Below are 18567 nucleotides of genomic sequence, written 5' to 3' on the forward strand. Positions count from 1 at the left end.
ACCTTTCAATTGACTTTGTCACCGATATACCTCCATCAACTGAATTCACAACAGTCCCTAGTTATCATTGACTGCTTCTCAAAATCCTGTCGTCTAATACCCATGAAGTGGCTCCCCACTGCCATGGAAACTGCTCAAGCATTGTTCCAACATGTTTTCAGAGTTTTTGGCATACCCGAAGATATTGTTTCAGACAGAGGAACACAATTCACCTCACACAAGTATGGAGGAGGGCCTTCTGCAAACAGCTGGACATCAATGTCAGCTTAACCTCAGAATATCATCCTCAGTCCAATGGTCAAGTGGAAAGATTGAATCAAGAGATTGGCAGGTATCTTCGGTCGTACTGTGGTCATGAACAGCATCGCTGGGCAGAGTTTCTACCATGGGCAGAGTACGCGCAGAACTCTTTAATACATTCATCCACTGGTCTCACCCCATTTCAATGCGTGCTAGGATACCAACCCCCTATGTTCCCGTGTTCAGGAGAACAGTCTGTGGTACCTGCAGTCGATGACTGGATTCATCGTAGCGAGAGGGTGTAGAACACTGCTCATGTACGTCTGCAAAGGGCTGTCAGAAACCAGGAGATCCAGGCCAATAGACGACGTCACCCACATCCTCCGTACCAACCTGGACAAAGGGTCTGGCTCTCCACACGGGACCTCAAGTTAGGGCTACCAAGCAAGAAACTAAGCCCAAGGTATGTAGGTCCATTTAAAATAAGACAGATAAATGAGGTCACATATCAGTTGGAGCTCCCAGCTAATTATCGTGTATCCCCCTCCTTCCATGTCTCCCTCCTAAAACTGGTCCATCCGGGGGCTGACCCCAACATTGAGAATCAGGAGCCACCTCCACCACTGGACATTATGGATCCCCTGCTTATGCGGTAAAAGAGTTGTTGGACTCAAGAAGGAGAGGGGGTCAACTCCAATATTTGGTGGATTGGGAGGGGTACGGACCTGAAGAGAGATCTTGGGTAGCCGCCCATGACATCATGGATCCATCACTTATCAAAGTCTTCCATCAAGCCAGACCCGATCGTCCAGCACCACGACCACGGGGACATCCTCGTTGAGCGCCAGAAGTCGCTCCTACGGTGTGGGATTCTGTAACATCAGGCCAGCAGAGGGAGCCCTCTCTCGAGTACTGACTGTGTGCCACTCCCTCTGCTTTACTGGTTACTTCCTGTTTGTGAGACATTTAAGCATGGCCTGGCTAACAGGCCATCACAAAGTATTGCCAGTCTACCTGCTTTACTGAGCGTTATATTGTCAGTCTTGTTTATCTTGTGTATGACCATTGCCAGCTTTGTTCTGTTTTGCATCTTGGATTATCCATTTTGCTCTGTTGCTTGGATTGGACTGCCTCATTGTGTCTTACCTCTACCTGTCTTAAGTTTATGCTATCTGCCTGCTGATTTTGGTTTGTTTGCTGTGGATTTTCAATAAACGACTGCATATGTATTCTGCCTCAGCCTCCGTCTCGTTACAGAGACCATCGAATGGTAGGACAGTTCTGATTTTCCTTGTTTTTGGATACGAAAGACCCTACTTTTTCGAGTTTATTTGATTTTTTTGCCGTCGAAAAGGAGATACTTTATTTTTTGAAACTCGAACTGATCGAAAGAGAGACACACGGTTCTTTGAACGGAAACATTTGATTCCTGAATTCTGTTCAACTGAGTCAAATCCAATGGATTCAGTGATTCCAATTCATATAGTTGGATATACTGTTTGTTTTGGGGGGAAAAATTAATTGTTGAAAGAGATTCTGAATCTTAATTTGTGTTTAATCAAATTGAATATATATTTGCATTTAATTTAATTACATTTGGGTTTGTGAATGTTATGTTTTGTTATTGCAATTTGTTTTGGTCAAAGAGTGAAAGAAACCGACACTGTTGTAGGGCTGTGCAATTAATTGAATTTCGATTTCGATTTTGACTCCCAACGATCACCAAAATAGTACAATCGAGTAAAAATTATTATTTTGCCATGTTCTGTTGTGCAAGAACACTCTTATTTTGTCTTGTGTTCTGAATGACACGCACACATTCGCCCCTCCTGAATCCATAAACTCTCTCAGCTCGAATGTTTAAACTGATAAGACTTAAAAAGAAGTGAAAATTATCAACTTTAGTTATGATGCAATGGTGGCCCGATTTTGCAAGTGATTCCGTCATGTCCCGACTACTAAACGTGAGAGTGTAGTTTCAACGCTTGTCCTGTCCAGTCCATTTCGAGAGAGAGAGAGAGAGAGAGAGAGAGAGAGAGAGAGAGAGAGAGAGAGAGAGAGGATGCGGCACCGCTGAACTCTCACGCGGTTTGTGAAATTGCGTCTCGGAGAAAGTTTTTAAAATATTGATTTGATTATAATCTGTGTGGATTAATTTAGGCTACTCATACAATCTACATGCTAAAGTGAATCAATGTTTGCGTGGAAATTTCCCACATTATATTTGGTGGACCTGTGGGAATTATTAAAATACTTATTGAAGTATTATATTATTTATTTTAATAGTTAAAGTACATTAAATGTTCAAATTCCAATTTTTTTTTTTAAGAATTGTTGAAAGGTGTCTTTTTAATAAATGCAACACATTCCCAAAGTCATGTCAAATAATCGTGTTACATAATCGTGATTTCAATACAGACCAAAATAATCGTGATTATGATTTTTTCCATAATCGAGCAGCCCTACTGTGTTGGTTTTTAAACTTACTTTAAACCGCATGCTACAGTTCCTCAGGACAAGCTGTTGTAAATCCTGCCCACTTCTTTGCATTGTCAGCACATGCTTCAGTGCTCTGAGAGTGTTTATAGTGCTGTGAGTTTAACACTTCATGACTGAGAGCAGAACACAACACACTCTTCATCATCACACAAAACTACAACAATGAACACAATCAACATCTTCATCTGGACGCTGACTCTCTGCATTCAGGGTAAATATCTTGTATAATTATATTGCAAAATAAACAATCACATCTCATTTACAGTCCAATAACCATTAATGACTAACTGTCTAATTTCAGAGATCTGGGGACAAGTGACAGTCACTCAGAGTCCAGCAATAAAACCCGTCAAACAAGGAGAAACTGTTACAATCAGCTGTAAAACCAGTCATCCGATTTCTGGCTGTAGTAACTGTGTGTCCTGGTATCAGCAGAAACCTGGAGAAGCTCCTAAACTCCTGATTTATTACATAAGTAGCCTTTATACTGGAACTCCAACTAGATTCAGTGGCAGTGGATCTAGCTATGGCAGTGATTTTACTCTGACCATCAGTGGAGTCCAGACTGAAGATACAGGAGATTATTACTGTCTGAGTGTACACTATCCAAACAGTAAATGGGTGTTCACACAGTGATAAAGAGTCGTACAAAAACCTCTGTCAGTCAGACGTCACAGTGACTGCACTGATACAGCTGAGAGAAACTGCAGCTGCTGATGGAGGATCAAAAACTACACAATATCAAACCTTTCACACACATTTATTATGATGTAAGTAAACATGTAACATATAATGTAATATCCCTTACTAACTGGACTAAAATGTGTAGAAAATGTTTATTTATTTAATTGTTCATTGACTAATATTGCCATTCATGTGTATATCTCTCTCAAATGCAGGGCCGACATGCAGATTTTAGACAGATCTTTCATATTAATTACAATTTACAATAAGATAGCATGAATATTGATCAACGTTAACATGTAAATAAGGTAAAAAAATGGTGAAATAAGTAATAACCAACAAATCAATAATTAAACTACTAATTGACAAAAGGTGCAAAAACGTCTCTGATTACGTATGTAACCCTAGTTCCCTGAAGGGAACGAGACGCTGCGTGACAACGCTTTGGGAACGGCCCTACGTGAGTGCGTCATGAAGCACGTATGAAATCAGTCCAATGGCGAGACGGAACGTCATAGGCGGGTGACGTCATCGACCAGGAAACTATATAAGCACCCCAAAACACAAGCGCGTCAGCTTCTGATAAAACTGAAGCAAGTGCTCACGGGCATGCTGGGAGTATGGCACAGACACGCAGCGTCTCGTTCCCTTCAGGGAACTAGGGTTACATACGTGAACTCGAGCTGCGTGACAACGCTTTGGGAACGCTAATACCAACGCCGCCATAAGAGCAAGTGTCCGTCGTGTGAAGTCAGAGCGCACATTCGAACGAAAGCACCTGCGCCCCTGGAGTGGAGCTGAAGTCAAGATGATAAAACTTCACGAAAGTATGCGGTGAGGACCATCCTGCCGCATCGCAAACGTCCTGAATTGATACTCCTGACAAAATAGCCTTAGAGGCAGCCATACTCCTGGTTGAATGAGCCCGGACAGCCAAAGGAGAAGGCTGACCGGCGGACTCGTAGGCAAGTGAGATGGCCTCGACCACCCACTTGCTCAACCTCTGCTTAGATACTGGACAGCCCTTCTTAGGGGGTCCAAAGCAAACGAATAGTTGTTCACTCTTTCTCCACAGGGCAGCTCTGTGGACATACGCATCTAGAGCCCTAACTGGGCAGAGCAGATTTAGTTTCTCTTGGTCCGACGTCAAAAATGGAGGAGGACAGAAAGCCTGCAGTACAATAGGCCTGACCACATAAGTAGGAACCTTGGGAACATACCCCGGTCTAGGGAGGAGGAAAGCCTTAACCATGCCGGGGGAAAATTCCAAGCACGAGGGAGAGACCGACAGAGCTTGAATATCTCCTATTCTTTTTAATGAAGATATAGCAAGAAGAAATACAGTCTTTAGAGTGAGGAATTTCTCAGAAACTTCTTCAATGGGCTCGAACGGTGCTAGAGAGAGACCTTCTAGAACAACCGCCAGGTCCCAGGTCGGCACCCTCGTGCGAACTGCTGGCCTCAGCCTCAGAGTGCCACGAAGGAAACGGGTTACAAGTGGGTGTCTCCCGAGAGAAGCTCCACTCAAAGGGACGTGGTAGGCAGATAGGGCCGCCACATACACCTTCAGTGTGGAGTGGGATAACCCTGTGGAGAAGCGCTCCTGAAGGAATTCCAGCACTGCACCCACTGGGCAGTTAACTGGGTCCAGCTGGTGTTCTCCACACCAAGAGGTGAACATTTTCCACCTCAAGGCATATAATTTCTTAGTGGCCGGAGATCTAGAGTGGAGGATGGTCTCCACGACCTCAGTCGAGAGACCAGATTCTATGAGCTGAGCCCCCTCAGAGGCCAAGCCCACAACCTCCATAGATCTTGGCGGGGGTGAAGTATCGACCCGCTCGCCTGAGAGAGAAGGTCCCTCCTGATCGGAATCTCCAGGGGAGAGCCGTCGAGGAGAGAAATTAGGTCCGCAAACCAAACTCTGGCCGGCAAGTACGGGGCTACCAACAGTAGAGTGACCCCGTTCCGGCGAACCCTCTCCAGAACTCCTGGGAGCAGAGCAATCGGGGGAAATGCGTACAGGGATGACCTCGGCCCTTCCTGTACCATCGCGTCCAACCCCTGAGGGGCTGGAGGACTTAGGGAAAACCACAGTTGGCAGTGTGATGTTTCCCTGGATGCAAATAGGTCTATCTCGGCACGACCGAAATGTTTCCATAGGAGCTCCACCACCTCGGGGGTCTGCCCCCTGATTTAAATACCCCGGGATATAAATCGCCCTCAATGAAAGAAGCTTCCCCTGGGACCATAGAAGGATCTGGCGAGCCAGCTTGTATAACGGGCGCGAACGCAGACCCCCCTGATGGTTTATATAAGAGACCACCGATGTGTTGTCTGACCAGACAAGAACATGATGACCTCTCAGGTGTGGGAGGAAGTGTTTCAGAGCCTGAAACACCGCCAGCATTTCTAGACAATTTATATGCCATTGAAGATGATGGTCCTGCCACAGACCCTGAGCTGAGCGACCACTCATGATCGCCCCCCAGCCTGTGAGAGAGGCATCCGTCGTTAGTGTTACACGACGACACGGAGCCCCCAACACAGGCCCTTGGGACAGGAACCAAGGTTCTTTCCACATAGCCAGGGCGCGAAGATACCGTCGCGTGACCCTGATCATGCGGAGCGGGTTTCCCCTCGGGGAAAACCCCTTGGTCCTGAGCCACCACTGTAGCGGTCTCATGTACAGCAGGCCGCAAGGTATAACGTTGGACGCTGCTGCCATCAGACCCAGAATTCTCTGATATTCTTTTACAGTAAGTGACTGGCCTAGCTTTGCCTGTTTGACGGCTAAGAGAATCGAAACTATACGAGCAGGAGACAGACGTGCCTGCATCGTCGTCGAATCCCAAACCACACCCAGAAAAGTAGTCCTCTGTACTGGAGAAAGCACACTCTTCTTAGCGTTGAGCCTCAACCCCAACCTTTTGATATGGGCGAGAACGACATCTCGATGCCGAATCGCCAGATGCTCCGATTGAGCTAGAATCAACCAATCGTCGATATAATTTAAAATACGGATGCCCTGGAGTCGCAGCGGAGCCAGTGCTGCATCCATACATTTCGTGAAAGTTCGGGGAGACAGTGCTAGGCCGAACGGAAGAACCCGATATTGGTACGCTTTGCCCCCAAAAGCGAACCTCAGGAACTTCCTGTGCTGTGGAAGGATGGAAATGTGGAAGTATGCGTCCTTTAGATCTATTGTGACAAACCAGTCCTCGGACCTGATCTGTGACACGATCTGCTTGAGAGTAAGCATTTTGAATTTGAGCTTCCCTACTGAGCGATTTAATAGGCGCAGATCTAAAATTGGACGTAACCCCCCATCCTTCTTTGGAACGATGAAATATCGGCTGTAATAACCCAACTCGCTGCTGGGAGGAAGAACTCGTTCTATAGCCCCCTTCAGCAAAAGAGTTTTTACCTCCTGTTCCATAACCAGAGCCTGCTCGGGGCCCACCACTGTGGGCAGAACCCCTCTGAAGCGAGGCGGGCGTGATCCGAACTGAATCGCGTACCCATTCTCGAGTGTCTGCAGGACCCATTGAGATACATCTGGAAGGCTTTTCCACTCTTCCAAAAATTCTACTAAGGGTACCAGTCTCTCGAGACTGGTCTCTGGAATATTTTGAGTGGCAGACACAGTGCCCTGTAATGGCGCACCGGCAGGGAACAACTGGTCTGACCGCTCTAGACCACTCCTCAAAGTGGGCGAGCGTCCCTCGGGAAAGCGCTCGCTGGGACCGTCTACGCCCCGGCACGCAGGCGGGGTTGGTAGAACGGGCCCCTGAGGGCACCGAGAGAGAACGGGCGCCGTGTAATGCGGCGAACACCTTCCCCTCTCGTTGGGGACCACCCTCAGCATCCTGCCGCTTTTGGCGTCAGGACCTCTTCTTCGACGAGGCCTTCTTGGCAACAATAACTGTCCTCAGATCAGCCCTGCCCCTAGACGACTTGTCTGTGAGCGCCGCGTCTCGTCCCAGTTTTGCTGAGGAGGAGCACGAGACGCGACGCTCTGTTTTTGTTGCGCCCGGTGTGAGGAGCTACTCGACGGCCGGGGCTGCTGGGCTTGAACATGAACACGGAGGGGGAGAAATTTCTGGAGCGCCGCCGCCTGCTTTTTCTCTTCCTGAAACCTCTCGATGACCGAATTTACTGAGTCACCGAAGAGGCCAGCAGTTGAAAGCGGGGCGTCCAGGAGAAAAGATTTTTCCTTTTCTTTCATGTTGGATAATTTCAACCATAAGTGTCTCTCCGTTGCCACCATGGCTGCCATAGAACGGCCCACTGATTTGGCCGTCTCCTTGGTGGCACGGAGAGATAGATCTGCTGCCTGATATAATTCTCGAATTACGTCAGCACTAATTCCATCCCCCTCACTCATATCTTTTAATAGGTCTGCTTGATATGCTTGTAACATCGACATAGTGTGTAAGCACGCTGCCGCTTGACCTGCCGCCGAGTAAGCTTTGCCCACCAAAGCCGAGGTATTTCTTAATGGCTTTGTGGGCAATGCCGGTGTCTTAAATGACGATGCCGTAACTGGAGATAGATGGCTCGCTAGCGTTTCTTCAGCCTTAGGCATCGCCCCATAACCATAATTCTTAGCCCCAGAAATATTTGAATAAACAGATGTTTGCTGGCTAAATATTCTGGATGACACTGGTCTTTTCCATGACCTTGACACCTCGATGTGGAGGTCAGGAAAGAACGGAAGACACCGGCGTGGAGGTGCAGCACAAGAGGGCAGAAATCTTTCATCTAGTTTACTTTTTGAACGAGATTCCTGTCTATCAGCTGGCCACTCGATGCTTAATTTTTCTACAGCACGAGTGAGAACCTCCATAAGCTCCTCACTAGCAGGAGACTGAAGTGACGAGTCCCCAGTCTCTGCTGTATCAATACTTTCAACATCCAGATCCTCAGAACTGGATAATTGAAGTGATGGTGCCTCAGCCCGGGCGGAAGAATCCGCAGTGCGTGCTTCCGAACCCGGATCTGAGGCACTGGATCGACCAGGTAAGGGCTGAGATAAGGCAGAGCCCGACTCAATCCCCGCTAATAGATCCATTTGCGATCCCCACGATTGAAGGCTTCGCTGTGCCTCCGCAACCGTGGGGAGCGCGCACCGAACCACTCTCCTCGAAGAGGGCTCGGCGGGAGCGGAGCGTTTTCATGGACAAACGCTCGCAATGCTCACAACCAGCTCCCTCGAGAGCTGACTGGGCATGCTGCACTCCAATACAAACAACACACAGATCGCGAGTATCCCCACCCGTGATATTACGTGGGCAGGGATGAACACACTTTCTGAACTGCTGTTCGCTCGCCATATTATATATATATATATATATATCGTCTCTTTATATTTTTTTATATGTGAAAAACTCCTGCCTAGCAATTTCTAAGGACAGACAAAAACACTTTGAGACACAGACTGATATATTCACACACAGAGCGCTTGCTGAAGACTCACAAGCTGACGCGCTTGTGTTTTGGGGTGCTTATATAGTTTCCTGGTCGATGACGTCACCCGCCTAAGACGTTCCGTCTCGCCATTGGACTGATTTCATACGTGCTTCATGACGCACTCACGCAGGGGCGTTACCAAAGCGTTGTCACAATTTTAACCTTTATTTAACCAGGAAAAGTCACATTGAATTACAGTAACTCTTCTCCCAGGGAGTCCATTACTTAAAGTCAAGTCAAGTCACCTTCATTCATATAGCGCTTTTAAAAATATGGACTGTTTCAAACCAGCTTTACAGTGATAATAGGAAATCAAAGTAACAGAGATTGTTTTGGCTTTACAACAGCTCTAGAATAAATTTATTGTCCAGTTAAAGTTAGTTTTGATTGATTCACTTCCGTCGCAACGATCATTAGTTATTAACTTAGGGGCCGCTAACATGACACCGTTCTAACAGAAAACCTTTAATGCGATCCGGCCGCTTATTTGCATAAAACAGTGCCTGGTGTCTCTGAGAATTTTTATCGCTTCTGCGTAGCCACATGAACCGGAATTATCCCGACAACGTTTTATCAGTACAGAGGTAAAGGGAAGGAGGCCTTCACAAGTGAGAGACTAGTTGACACTTCAGGACTGTGTTGTTGTCGTGTCCAGGCGCAGGTCCTTCATCAGATCCGGATATGGCCTGGATCCGGCGGACTGCAGTAAACCTCGGGATAAACAGAGAGACTAATATTAGCGTAGACGCCATCCTTCTTGTGATGTACCAAGTACATCAGGATTTATGGGAAGTGTTCCCGGTTCCGGCTGATCTAAACTATGCAGCCTAACGTTGAATTATAGAAGTCTATAATGTGTTCATGTGGCATCATCTACCCAATGTTCCCTTTCACCAGACATTTTCTTTCATGAGCAGGATCCGCTTTCATTGAAATGTCATTAGAGGGCACCAGCAAGTGTCACACTTCGGAAGGTACGCAATAATGGCGGCAGGCAAGATGGCGGCGCCCATAGAGTTTGCGGCGGATTTGTGTATTGTTCAACAGAGAGCTGAGGACAAGTTTCTAGCTGCTTAAACCAGCAATACTCCAAGGAACTGTCTTACGACAACAAGAGACAGTGACAGAACCTGCGAGCCAAGCCAGAGCTGGCCCAGAACTATGGCAGTGGTCCGGAATGGGTTCTGGCTACTGTGGAGGCCCAGGAGGGTCCAGTGTCGTACAAAAGTAAAAACTGCTGGCAATCTTTCCTGGAGGAGACACACTGATCAGTTGCTTGAGCCAACACATTCACAGATTTTCCTGAAGTCACTGACATTACTGACCAAATTAGTGACAGTACACCAGCTTCAGTAGTATTCACTTCTGAGCCTACTAAGACAGCAAATTGCCCATCTACTAACCGTCATCACCTGTTGTTCCGAGAGAAAATGAAAACCAGACAAGCCACCGATATCCAGTAAGGGAGCGGCGCCCACCTCAACGTTTCTCCAATTATACTTAGTCAGGGGTTACACTTATTCCTTTGGGTCAATTAAAAAATTATCCCCTAAGGGTAAGTTAGGGTTTGAGGTAGTCTACCCTCATTCCAAGGGAATTAGTTCTGTTCATATACATAAAGAATTCAACATGAAGACCGAATGTTCTGAGTAAAAAAAAAGGTCTAGGTTTATAGAAATGTTAACAAGAGAAATTTAATTTCATTATTCATGACTATAGGTGGTACAGTTTAATTCGTATCTTTGTGTTATACCTCAAAGAGTAAGAGGGAAGGAAATGTTGTGTATTTTGTTAAAGATGTTTAATTAACTACATTTCCCCTAATGCACACTGTTACGTGTGTTTCCGGATGTTCTGGTGTTATGTCTGTGGATGCATAAGAAGTAAATAGAGCAGTCAATCTATGTCTGTGTGTGTGTCATACATTTCTGTATGCACCATAATATTCCCTCAAAAGATGCAATAATATTAGTGGAAGTGCCATTGAATTTCACATGATCGTTGATTGTTTATAATTAATTTATTTTTAGGATGGGAAATGTTTAATATCTGTAACAATTTAAGAGAAGGATGGTTCATATTTATGTCTAGTTTGCATAATTTGTCATTGTTTCAGACTACACTCACCCTAAACTGATGAATATGAACAAACCTCATCTCTCCATTAGTCCAACTCTTCTGACTCATTTCAGACAGTGAAACTCATATTTGCATCATCAGGATAATCTGTTCCTCTCAGAATCGAGCAGCTCCATCAGCAGATGTTCAGCGTCCTCACAGGAGCTTCATGTTACTGAAATACACCACTTCTCTAGTTTCTGGAGATATACTGGGGCTACAAACCATCAAATACAGTCTAATGTTTCTGTAGAAGATTACAGATTACTTTGACTTTTCTTTATTTTCTTTACTCATCAGATATCTCATATTTCATCTCAAGCATCTTCACTGACACTGTTGTCTTCTTGTAATTGTTCAGTGTGATGGAAATATTATATACGTTAATATTCTAAAGTCTCTTTCTGGGACAAGGTTAAAATAATTCAACCTACATAAAAATAATTTAAAATGAAGCAAATTGGACCTTGTTATAACAAAAAAGGGGGAAATAAACCAATTGTTCATTAAAAAATTATGATGTTTAAGAAACACCTGTGTATTACTGAAATGCAGTAATTCCTCAAGAGCAGGTTATAAATGGAGATGAAAGAGTGGCAGGTTTAGTGTTTGTTAACAGCGGGGTTTGTCGCCCTCTGCTGGTTTGCTGTTGAAGAGCCTCTTGAGGAAGCGGAGCTGCAGGAATCCAGCGGTGATGATGACGAGACTCTGGACAGCAGACCAGCTGTTCACATAAGTGGAGTTGGACTGAAGCAGGTAGAAATCAGCTCCTCGTCTCATTCGCTCGTAGTTGTAGTGACGCCACATGTGGAAGACAAACTTCTGCAGTCTGACGCTGCTCTCCTGTATGCAGTGCAAAGCGTTATTCAGTTGGGTGGTGGAAAATATATATATGTTAAAAAAAATTTGTGTCAAAAAATAACAAAATCTATTTAATATTTCACATTGTTTTTAAAATAGAGATGAAAAACAAGAAATTGAAAAACATACTGTATATATATAAGCAAATCACATTACAGTAAGGATGTGTTGCCACTAAATGCAGTTATTTATTACCTCAATGAAGGACAATGTACTGTTTATTTGTTTCATATCCTCTTCTTTCTTTTTCTTCTCTTCTTCCTTTTGTTTCTCACTGGTCTCTTGTCCCTCATAATACACACCAAAGTTCAGGAAAATCTGCATGCTTCCAAAGCGATTGTGGAAATTGCTGAAGCACATCTGATAAAAACCTGCAGGGATACACATGATTTATTGATTGATTTATTCAACTTTTATATGTTTTATGTTTGAAAGCATGACTTTTATTATGGTACTTTGATGTTAATTAATTTAGTATAATATTTTATGGGGGAAAAAAACTATACACCTTTGGAAAAACATGAATTTTAAATTTCTCTGTGAATTATTTTGTGTCTGACATTCTCTGCATGGTCCGCATGAAATCCACTTTGGATTCTAAAAACAGATTATTTCTCTGTTCATAACACAGACAGCAGTTTAACTAAAACCAGTATGAAGGTGAGACTCACCAGTCTCCTCAACACTGAAGCCAATCTGACCACTTGCATCGTCAGCTTTGCCGACTATTAAGCCGCTCGGCGCATTAACAATCACAGACAGATGTCTATCAAGGGCCACACCAGTCACCAGCTGGACCTGAACACACACATACTGAGCTGTTACATTCGAAGGATTCAAGTGCATACTAATATTCAAGTGCAGAACAATGTCTTACCATGAAGTGTAAGTAGAAGCGCTCACCATAGTGAGCAAAGTGCCAGAAGCACTGGAGGTCTCCGGCGCGCAGCATGATAGCAAAATCATACTGATCCGCTCCCCAGAAAAGCTCCTGATCTGAAAGCTCTGGATGAGGGTCTTTCGACGCTCCACTGTTACTCAACCCAAACAACAACAGAAGCCAAATAAGATAAATGCCATTCTGTAACATTTCAGATTTGAAATATGACTGGCAAGAAGCTAAATGAAACTGGAGACCTATTCAGTTTCAGTGCACTGAAGTGTCTGATGATGATTAACTTTGAGTCTGACATGTGGCATATGAAAATTTGCCCTTCACAGGTGGGAAAATCCGAGCTAGGCCACAGGTGGTCTGGAAAACATCTCTGAAGTGCCTTCAAGAGCCTAGAAACAAAAGTTTTTACAAAACAATTTTGATTCCCCTACTGTACTTAAACTTAATAAAAAAAAATGAATTAGCTATTTCATTGTGCTGTAACTGTGTAAAATATCAACCATTTACATACAATAATTATTACTTCAATACAATAATAATAAATTATTGTTATTACACAATCTATTTGACAATATATGCTTTATATTTAATAAACAGTTATGAATAGTTTTTTTTGTTTTGTTTTTTGTTTAACATTAGTGTACTTATATTTATTGTGTCCTTATACTTAACTGCACTTAGTCTAATTATGTTAATTTTTTTTTTTTTTTTTTTTTTTTTACAAAACAAAACAAAACATGACCAGAGAGCAAGAACAACGTATCAAAAGAATATTATGACATATGTAATTCAGTATAAGTATCCCACTTGTTCCAAAGTCTTTCAAATTTGTCCAGTTGTAAATGTAATCCGAATATGATTTTTTCCATTTTCCTTATGTCCATAATAAGGTCTACCAATTCCCTGATTGTCGGAGCAGTTTGAGTCATCCATTTTTTTGTAATGGCCTTTTTCCCTGCAGCCAGGAGTATACTCCAGAGATATCCATTGGCTGTGTCCATGGCAGGAGTTTTAAGGCCCAGGTACATAGTTCTGAAATCCAGTAGGATGGGGACATCAAATATAATTTGTAGCGCTTTGTTGATTTCGAACCAGTATTTTTGAATCACCAAACAGTCCCAGAACACATGATAATGATGCGCCTCCTGACAACCACATTTTCTCCAACACTCAGGACTTCCCAGTGCAAAATGAGCGCTTTGACAAGGTGTTATGAAGAAATGAGATACACTTTTCCAACAAAATTCTTTCCAGACATGTGATTTTGTGGTTCTCCACTGTGTTATACATATATTCTCAGATTCCTCATCAGTCAAAGTGAAATTGCCTCTCTTTCCCATTTATTTTTAATATATTGAGACGAATGATTTCCCAAATTGTTAAGACATTTATATATTTTTTATATTACCCCCCTTGAAAGTTCTGATTTATATGCCTTAATAAAGATTTCGATCAGAGGATTATAATGGTCATCCTTTTGTTTAATTTCTTGGTTATAATAACTCCTTGTCTGTAAATACCTGTAAAAGTTCTGTTGTTCCAAGCCAAAGGATTCCCTCAACTCATCAAAGCTTTTCATTTGGTTTTCTTTTTCAATTTGGTAAAAAATCTTTATACCCTTTGTGACCCAGACCTTAAATCTCCGGTTGGTTCTGTTTGGTACAAAACCTTGGTCATAAGCCAACCAGCTTAAGATTTTAACTTCTTTGTTTAGTTTGTATGTTTTGATCAGCTCTTTCCAGGTTGTAAGCACCGATTTTACCCATGGATTCTGAATTTCTTCTAAATGACTCAACCGTTTATCGTCTACCAATAAGGCCTGAACAGCGACCTCCGTCAAAACACTACACTCAATGTTTTTCCATTGAGCTTCATATTTTGAATCACACCAGTACAGCAATCCTCTGATTTGGGCTGAGATAAAATAATCTTTCAGACAAGGTAAGCCCCATCCACCTTTTTCTTTTGTAAGTTATAAAGTTTTAAATTGGATTCGAGGTTTTCTGCCTTGCCATATAAACCTTGAGATTGTTTTATTCCACTCATCGAATAAGCGATTGAGAATGGAAACTGGGAGAGTCTGGAACAAATAGAGGAATCTGGACAAAATATTCATTTTAATTGTTTCAATCCTTTGACTTAGATTTAAGTATGGAATAAGATTCCATTTTTCAAGGTCCTTCTTAATATTGGAAAAAAGAGGGGTATAGTTTTTGTTTAGAATTCTTGATAAATCTTTGTGAAGAATTACACCTAAATATTTGAGAGATTCTGCTTGCCATTTAAATGGGTAAGTCTTTCTAAAAATCAGCGGAGGTCTCCAGTAGGAAAAAATTTCAGTCTTCTGCATATTCAATTTGTAACCAGACATTGGACCAATATCTTTGAGGAAATTCATCACATTAGGTATAGAAATTTCCGGTTTAGTCAAGAACAATAGGACATCATCTGCGTAGCATGCAATTTTATGTTCGATCCCATCGATTGTAACACCATGGATAGTGTTTGATTGTCTAATATATTGGGTCAATGGTTCCAAGTATAAGGCAAACAGTAGGGGGGACCAGGCACAGCCCTGCCTCACCCCTCTTTGGCCGTTAATTTTGATTCTTGAAGTTGGACCTTCGTAGAGAGCCCCTATACTTCTAATTATTTGGTCATCCATTTGGAATGAATTGTTTTTTCAATGTTAAAACATGTCATTAAAGATTATCATATCATGTTATAAAACATGAATGATAGAATCCAAAACGCTTGACACAGATATCATATATAAAGTATTTTATATACACAGAGAATCACACATGAGAAAACCAGATGAAATCGTAGCATACTCCACACACATTAAATAAAAACAGGAACTGACAAGCAACAGAACCAAACAAGGAAAATATATATACACATGGTGAACTAAACGAAACACAGGTGGGGCTAATTGGTAACTAAGGAAACTAACAGAGAATAATTAAGGTCAAACTGAAATGAAACGCAAGGAACAAAGACACAGGAATGAAAGCATAAAGATACCTAAAATAACACTGAGAGTATTCCCCTCCCATAAGGCTTTGCTCCATGAATAACTGTCCAAAGGTGGAGGAAAAGAAGGGAGACTTGGAGGAGGCTCACGGATCTGGTGATGGACAGGGAACTGGAGAAGTCTGCAGAGGGGAACACCACTGCAGATCCAATGAATGGAGAAGCCAAGGCGGAGCCCTGATGAACCTTCTGGGTGGAACCTGGGGCCGACCGACAAAGACAGAGCTAGACAAGATTGAGACCCCAGCAAAGCTGCAAGGACTATGGTCCAGGACAACATTGATGGCCCGGAAAGTCCAAGGTGATGCCGCCAGCTTGAGGGATCGAGGTGGAGACGTGGGCCTGGCAGAACGGGGTGACACCGGAGGGAGTGAGGACCAAGGCTGAGCTGTAGAGAAGGAGAAGCCAGGTGGAGCAAAAGGGGAGGGAGGGCTGAGGTGCAGCCGGAGACCGAAAGTCCACAGCGAAACCAGGACGACGAAATACCAAGGTGGAGTCAGAGGCATAAAAAAAGCCCAGTTGAGCTCGAGTGATAGCGGATCACAGTGAAGCTGAAGGAGCGCAGAGCCAAGGCAGGGCTGAAGGGCTGCAGGCCGAGGTGGAGACATGGGCCTGGAAGCCCGAGGTACAGCCAGGGCATCCGCCTAACAGAGTCGAACTGGTGGTGTAGGAGGCAGAGCAAGAGAGATGGAAGCAATCAGCAGCAAGGGAAGAGCCGAGGAGCTGCGATGTACCAGCGAAGCAGAGGAACCCAGGGGACTGGACGGAGCCAGCGGAAAGGATGCGAACAAAGTTGTGGGAAGATTATAAAGTGGGACTGGGTGTTCCAACAGATTAAGTGGCTGTGGGAGAGTGAGTTCAGGGGTAGGGACATGGTAAAACTAATGAGCCAGCGCTCCTCTACTTTATCAGGGGTGGACTGTCCCTACGGCGCCGACTCCGGGATGGACCTGGAGGTGGGCTCCGGCCTCTGGATGAATATAGCATTCTGACTCTGGCTCTGGGATGGACATGTGGGTTGGCTCTGGCGGGCTGGGGCATTGTTGTTGTGTTCATGATGGAAGCTCTTCCTGTAGCTGTGGGGCTCTCCAGGCAGGTAATAAGTATGCAGTGGGAAAACACAACTGCAGACCCTACTAAGGGAGGACCCAAGGCGGAGCCCTGATGGACCTACCGTGCAAAGCCTGGGGGCCGACCGACAAAGAAAGAGTTGGTCGAGGTGGAGACCCCATTCAAGGATGACATTGATGGCCCAGAAGTCCAAGGCAATGCTGCCAGCTTGAGGAACTGAGGTGAGACCGGAGCCAGGCAGAACGGGGTGACACCGAAGGCGGAGCTGGGGGAAAGGAGAAACCTGGTGGAGCCGGAGGAGTGGCTCAAACTCGTGGCTCATGTCAAGCGCTGGCTCAGGTTCCGTGGTGGGCTCGGGCATTGTTGTTGTTTATGGGGGAAGCTCTTCCTGTAGCTGTGGGGCTCTCTGGGCAGGGAGAGGCTTCCAGTCTGGAGTGGGCAGGGAGATGGCTGCTGGTAATGGTATGGGCTCAGGGGAGTCAGAGTAGTCGGAGTAGTTGGCATGTTCTTCGACAGCTCCCATGGTGAAGGAGGATCCACACACCGACAGAACCAAATAGGAAGTTCATGTAGAACTAAACAAGACACGGTTAAAAGTGAAAGTGACGTGATGTGTAGCCAAGTATTGTGTCCCTGTAATAAGGTTCAATGAAGATGAAGAAGTATGAAGAAGTCAGGCGCGTCGAGTAAACCTTTTATTACTCATAAAAAAAATTAACTAATGACCAAATTAAAGTGCTGTTGGGCTCTCTGCCTTCACAGTTTAACACACACACAAAAATAATAAAGTCTCTTGTGGTGATCAGTCTCTCTCTCCCTGTCCCAAGTCTGCTGGGTTTTCTATGTGTAACAAAATCTTTTCTGCTGGATCCATGTCTGTGGTCAGTCGTCCTGTAATATTTGAGACAGGCAAAGAAGCAGGCTGAGAAGCTTGCAGGTTAGATTTATTAAAGTGCGAACACAAAGTATCTGGTAGTGATGTGACATTTGAACCGAGGCGTCGGAGCTTGTGTCGAGATAAAATGGGCGTGCCAGATGAAGCCGCGATTCGAGGCTTGTGTTGTCAACGTGAAAATCACGTGACTAATGACAAACGAGGCCTCGGTTTGTGTGGATACGTCATCGGTTCGGTCTGAGTGTCACTTCCGGATAAAGGGGGTTCGAACACCTTGTGGCTGATGTCATGAGTAGTAGAAGCAGTTTTAGTAGTGTCAGAGAGTCAGAGAACTCTCATTGTCGTTATTGAGTCATGTATGTGTTAGGGCTGTATATTATTACATTACATCAGGTTAGAATATTTATTATAGAATATTATTATGTTATAGAATATTTATAGTATATTGTTATTATTAATTATAGTAGCTATATTAGAGTCTTGTTATATTAATGAGATAAGATTATTTGGATTGCTTTGGATTTTTGGATTTGGACTGCTTTTTGTTTTGGATTGCCCTTTTGGATTTGCTTGCTTTTTGCGACTTTTCCTTTTTCCTGGTAATGGAGCCGCAAGAAAGAGGAGATCCTCCCCCGTCTGGCCTCAACAGAAACATCAGTATCCTCATTTATACCAGCTGGTATTTTTATGTTCCCCTGCATCCTCTGTTCCTTGTGAAAGGATCTTTTCCAAGGCTGGAGAGGTTTTGTCCAAGAAGAGGAATTGTCTAAACCCCAACACACTTGAAAAAATTCTG

The 18567-nt window shown here is 44.0% G+C and overlaps 1 protein-coding gene across 1 annotated transcript; it reads right to left on the reverse strand.

The window, feature by feature from the left end:
- Positions 1–11022: 11022 nt before the first annotated feature.
- Positions 11023–13023, reverse strand: tmed6 (transmembrane p24 trafficking protein 6). Its single transcript, XM_077222529.1, has 4 exons — positions 12752–13023; positions 12546–12672; positions 12070–12245; positions 11023–11856 (listed from the first exon to the last, which is right to left on the reverse strand). The coding sequence occupies exons 1-4, from the start codon at positions 12962–12964 to the stop codon at positions 11626–11628; spliced, it is 747 nt and encodes a 248-aa protein (XP_077078644.1). The 5' UTR covers positions 12965–13023; the 3' UTR covers positions 11023–11625.
- Between the last annotated feature and the right edge of the window lie 5544 nt (positions 13024–18567).

Source organism: Siphateles boraxobius, unplaced genomic scaffold (genome assembly GCF_051911475.1).
Source record: "Siphateles boraxobius isolate OS27281-9 unplaced genomic scaffold, OSU_SipBor_1 88, whole genome shotgun sequence".
NCBI classification, from domain to species: Eukaryota; Metazoa; Chordata; class Actinopteri; order Cypriniformes; family Leuciscidae; genus Siphateles; species Siphateles boraxobius.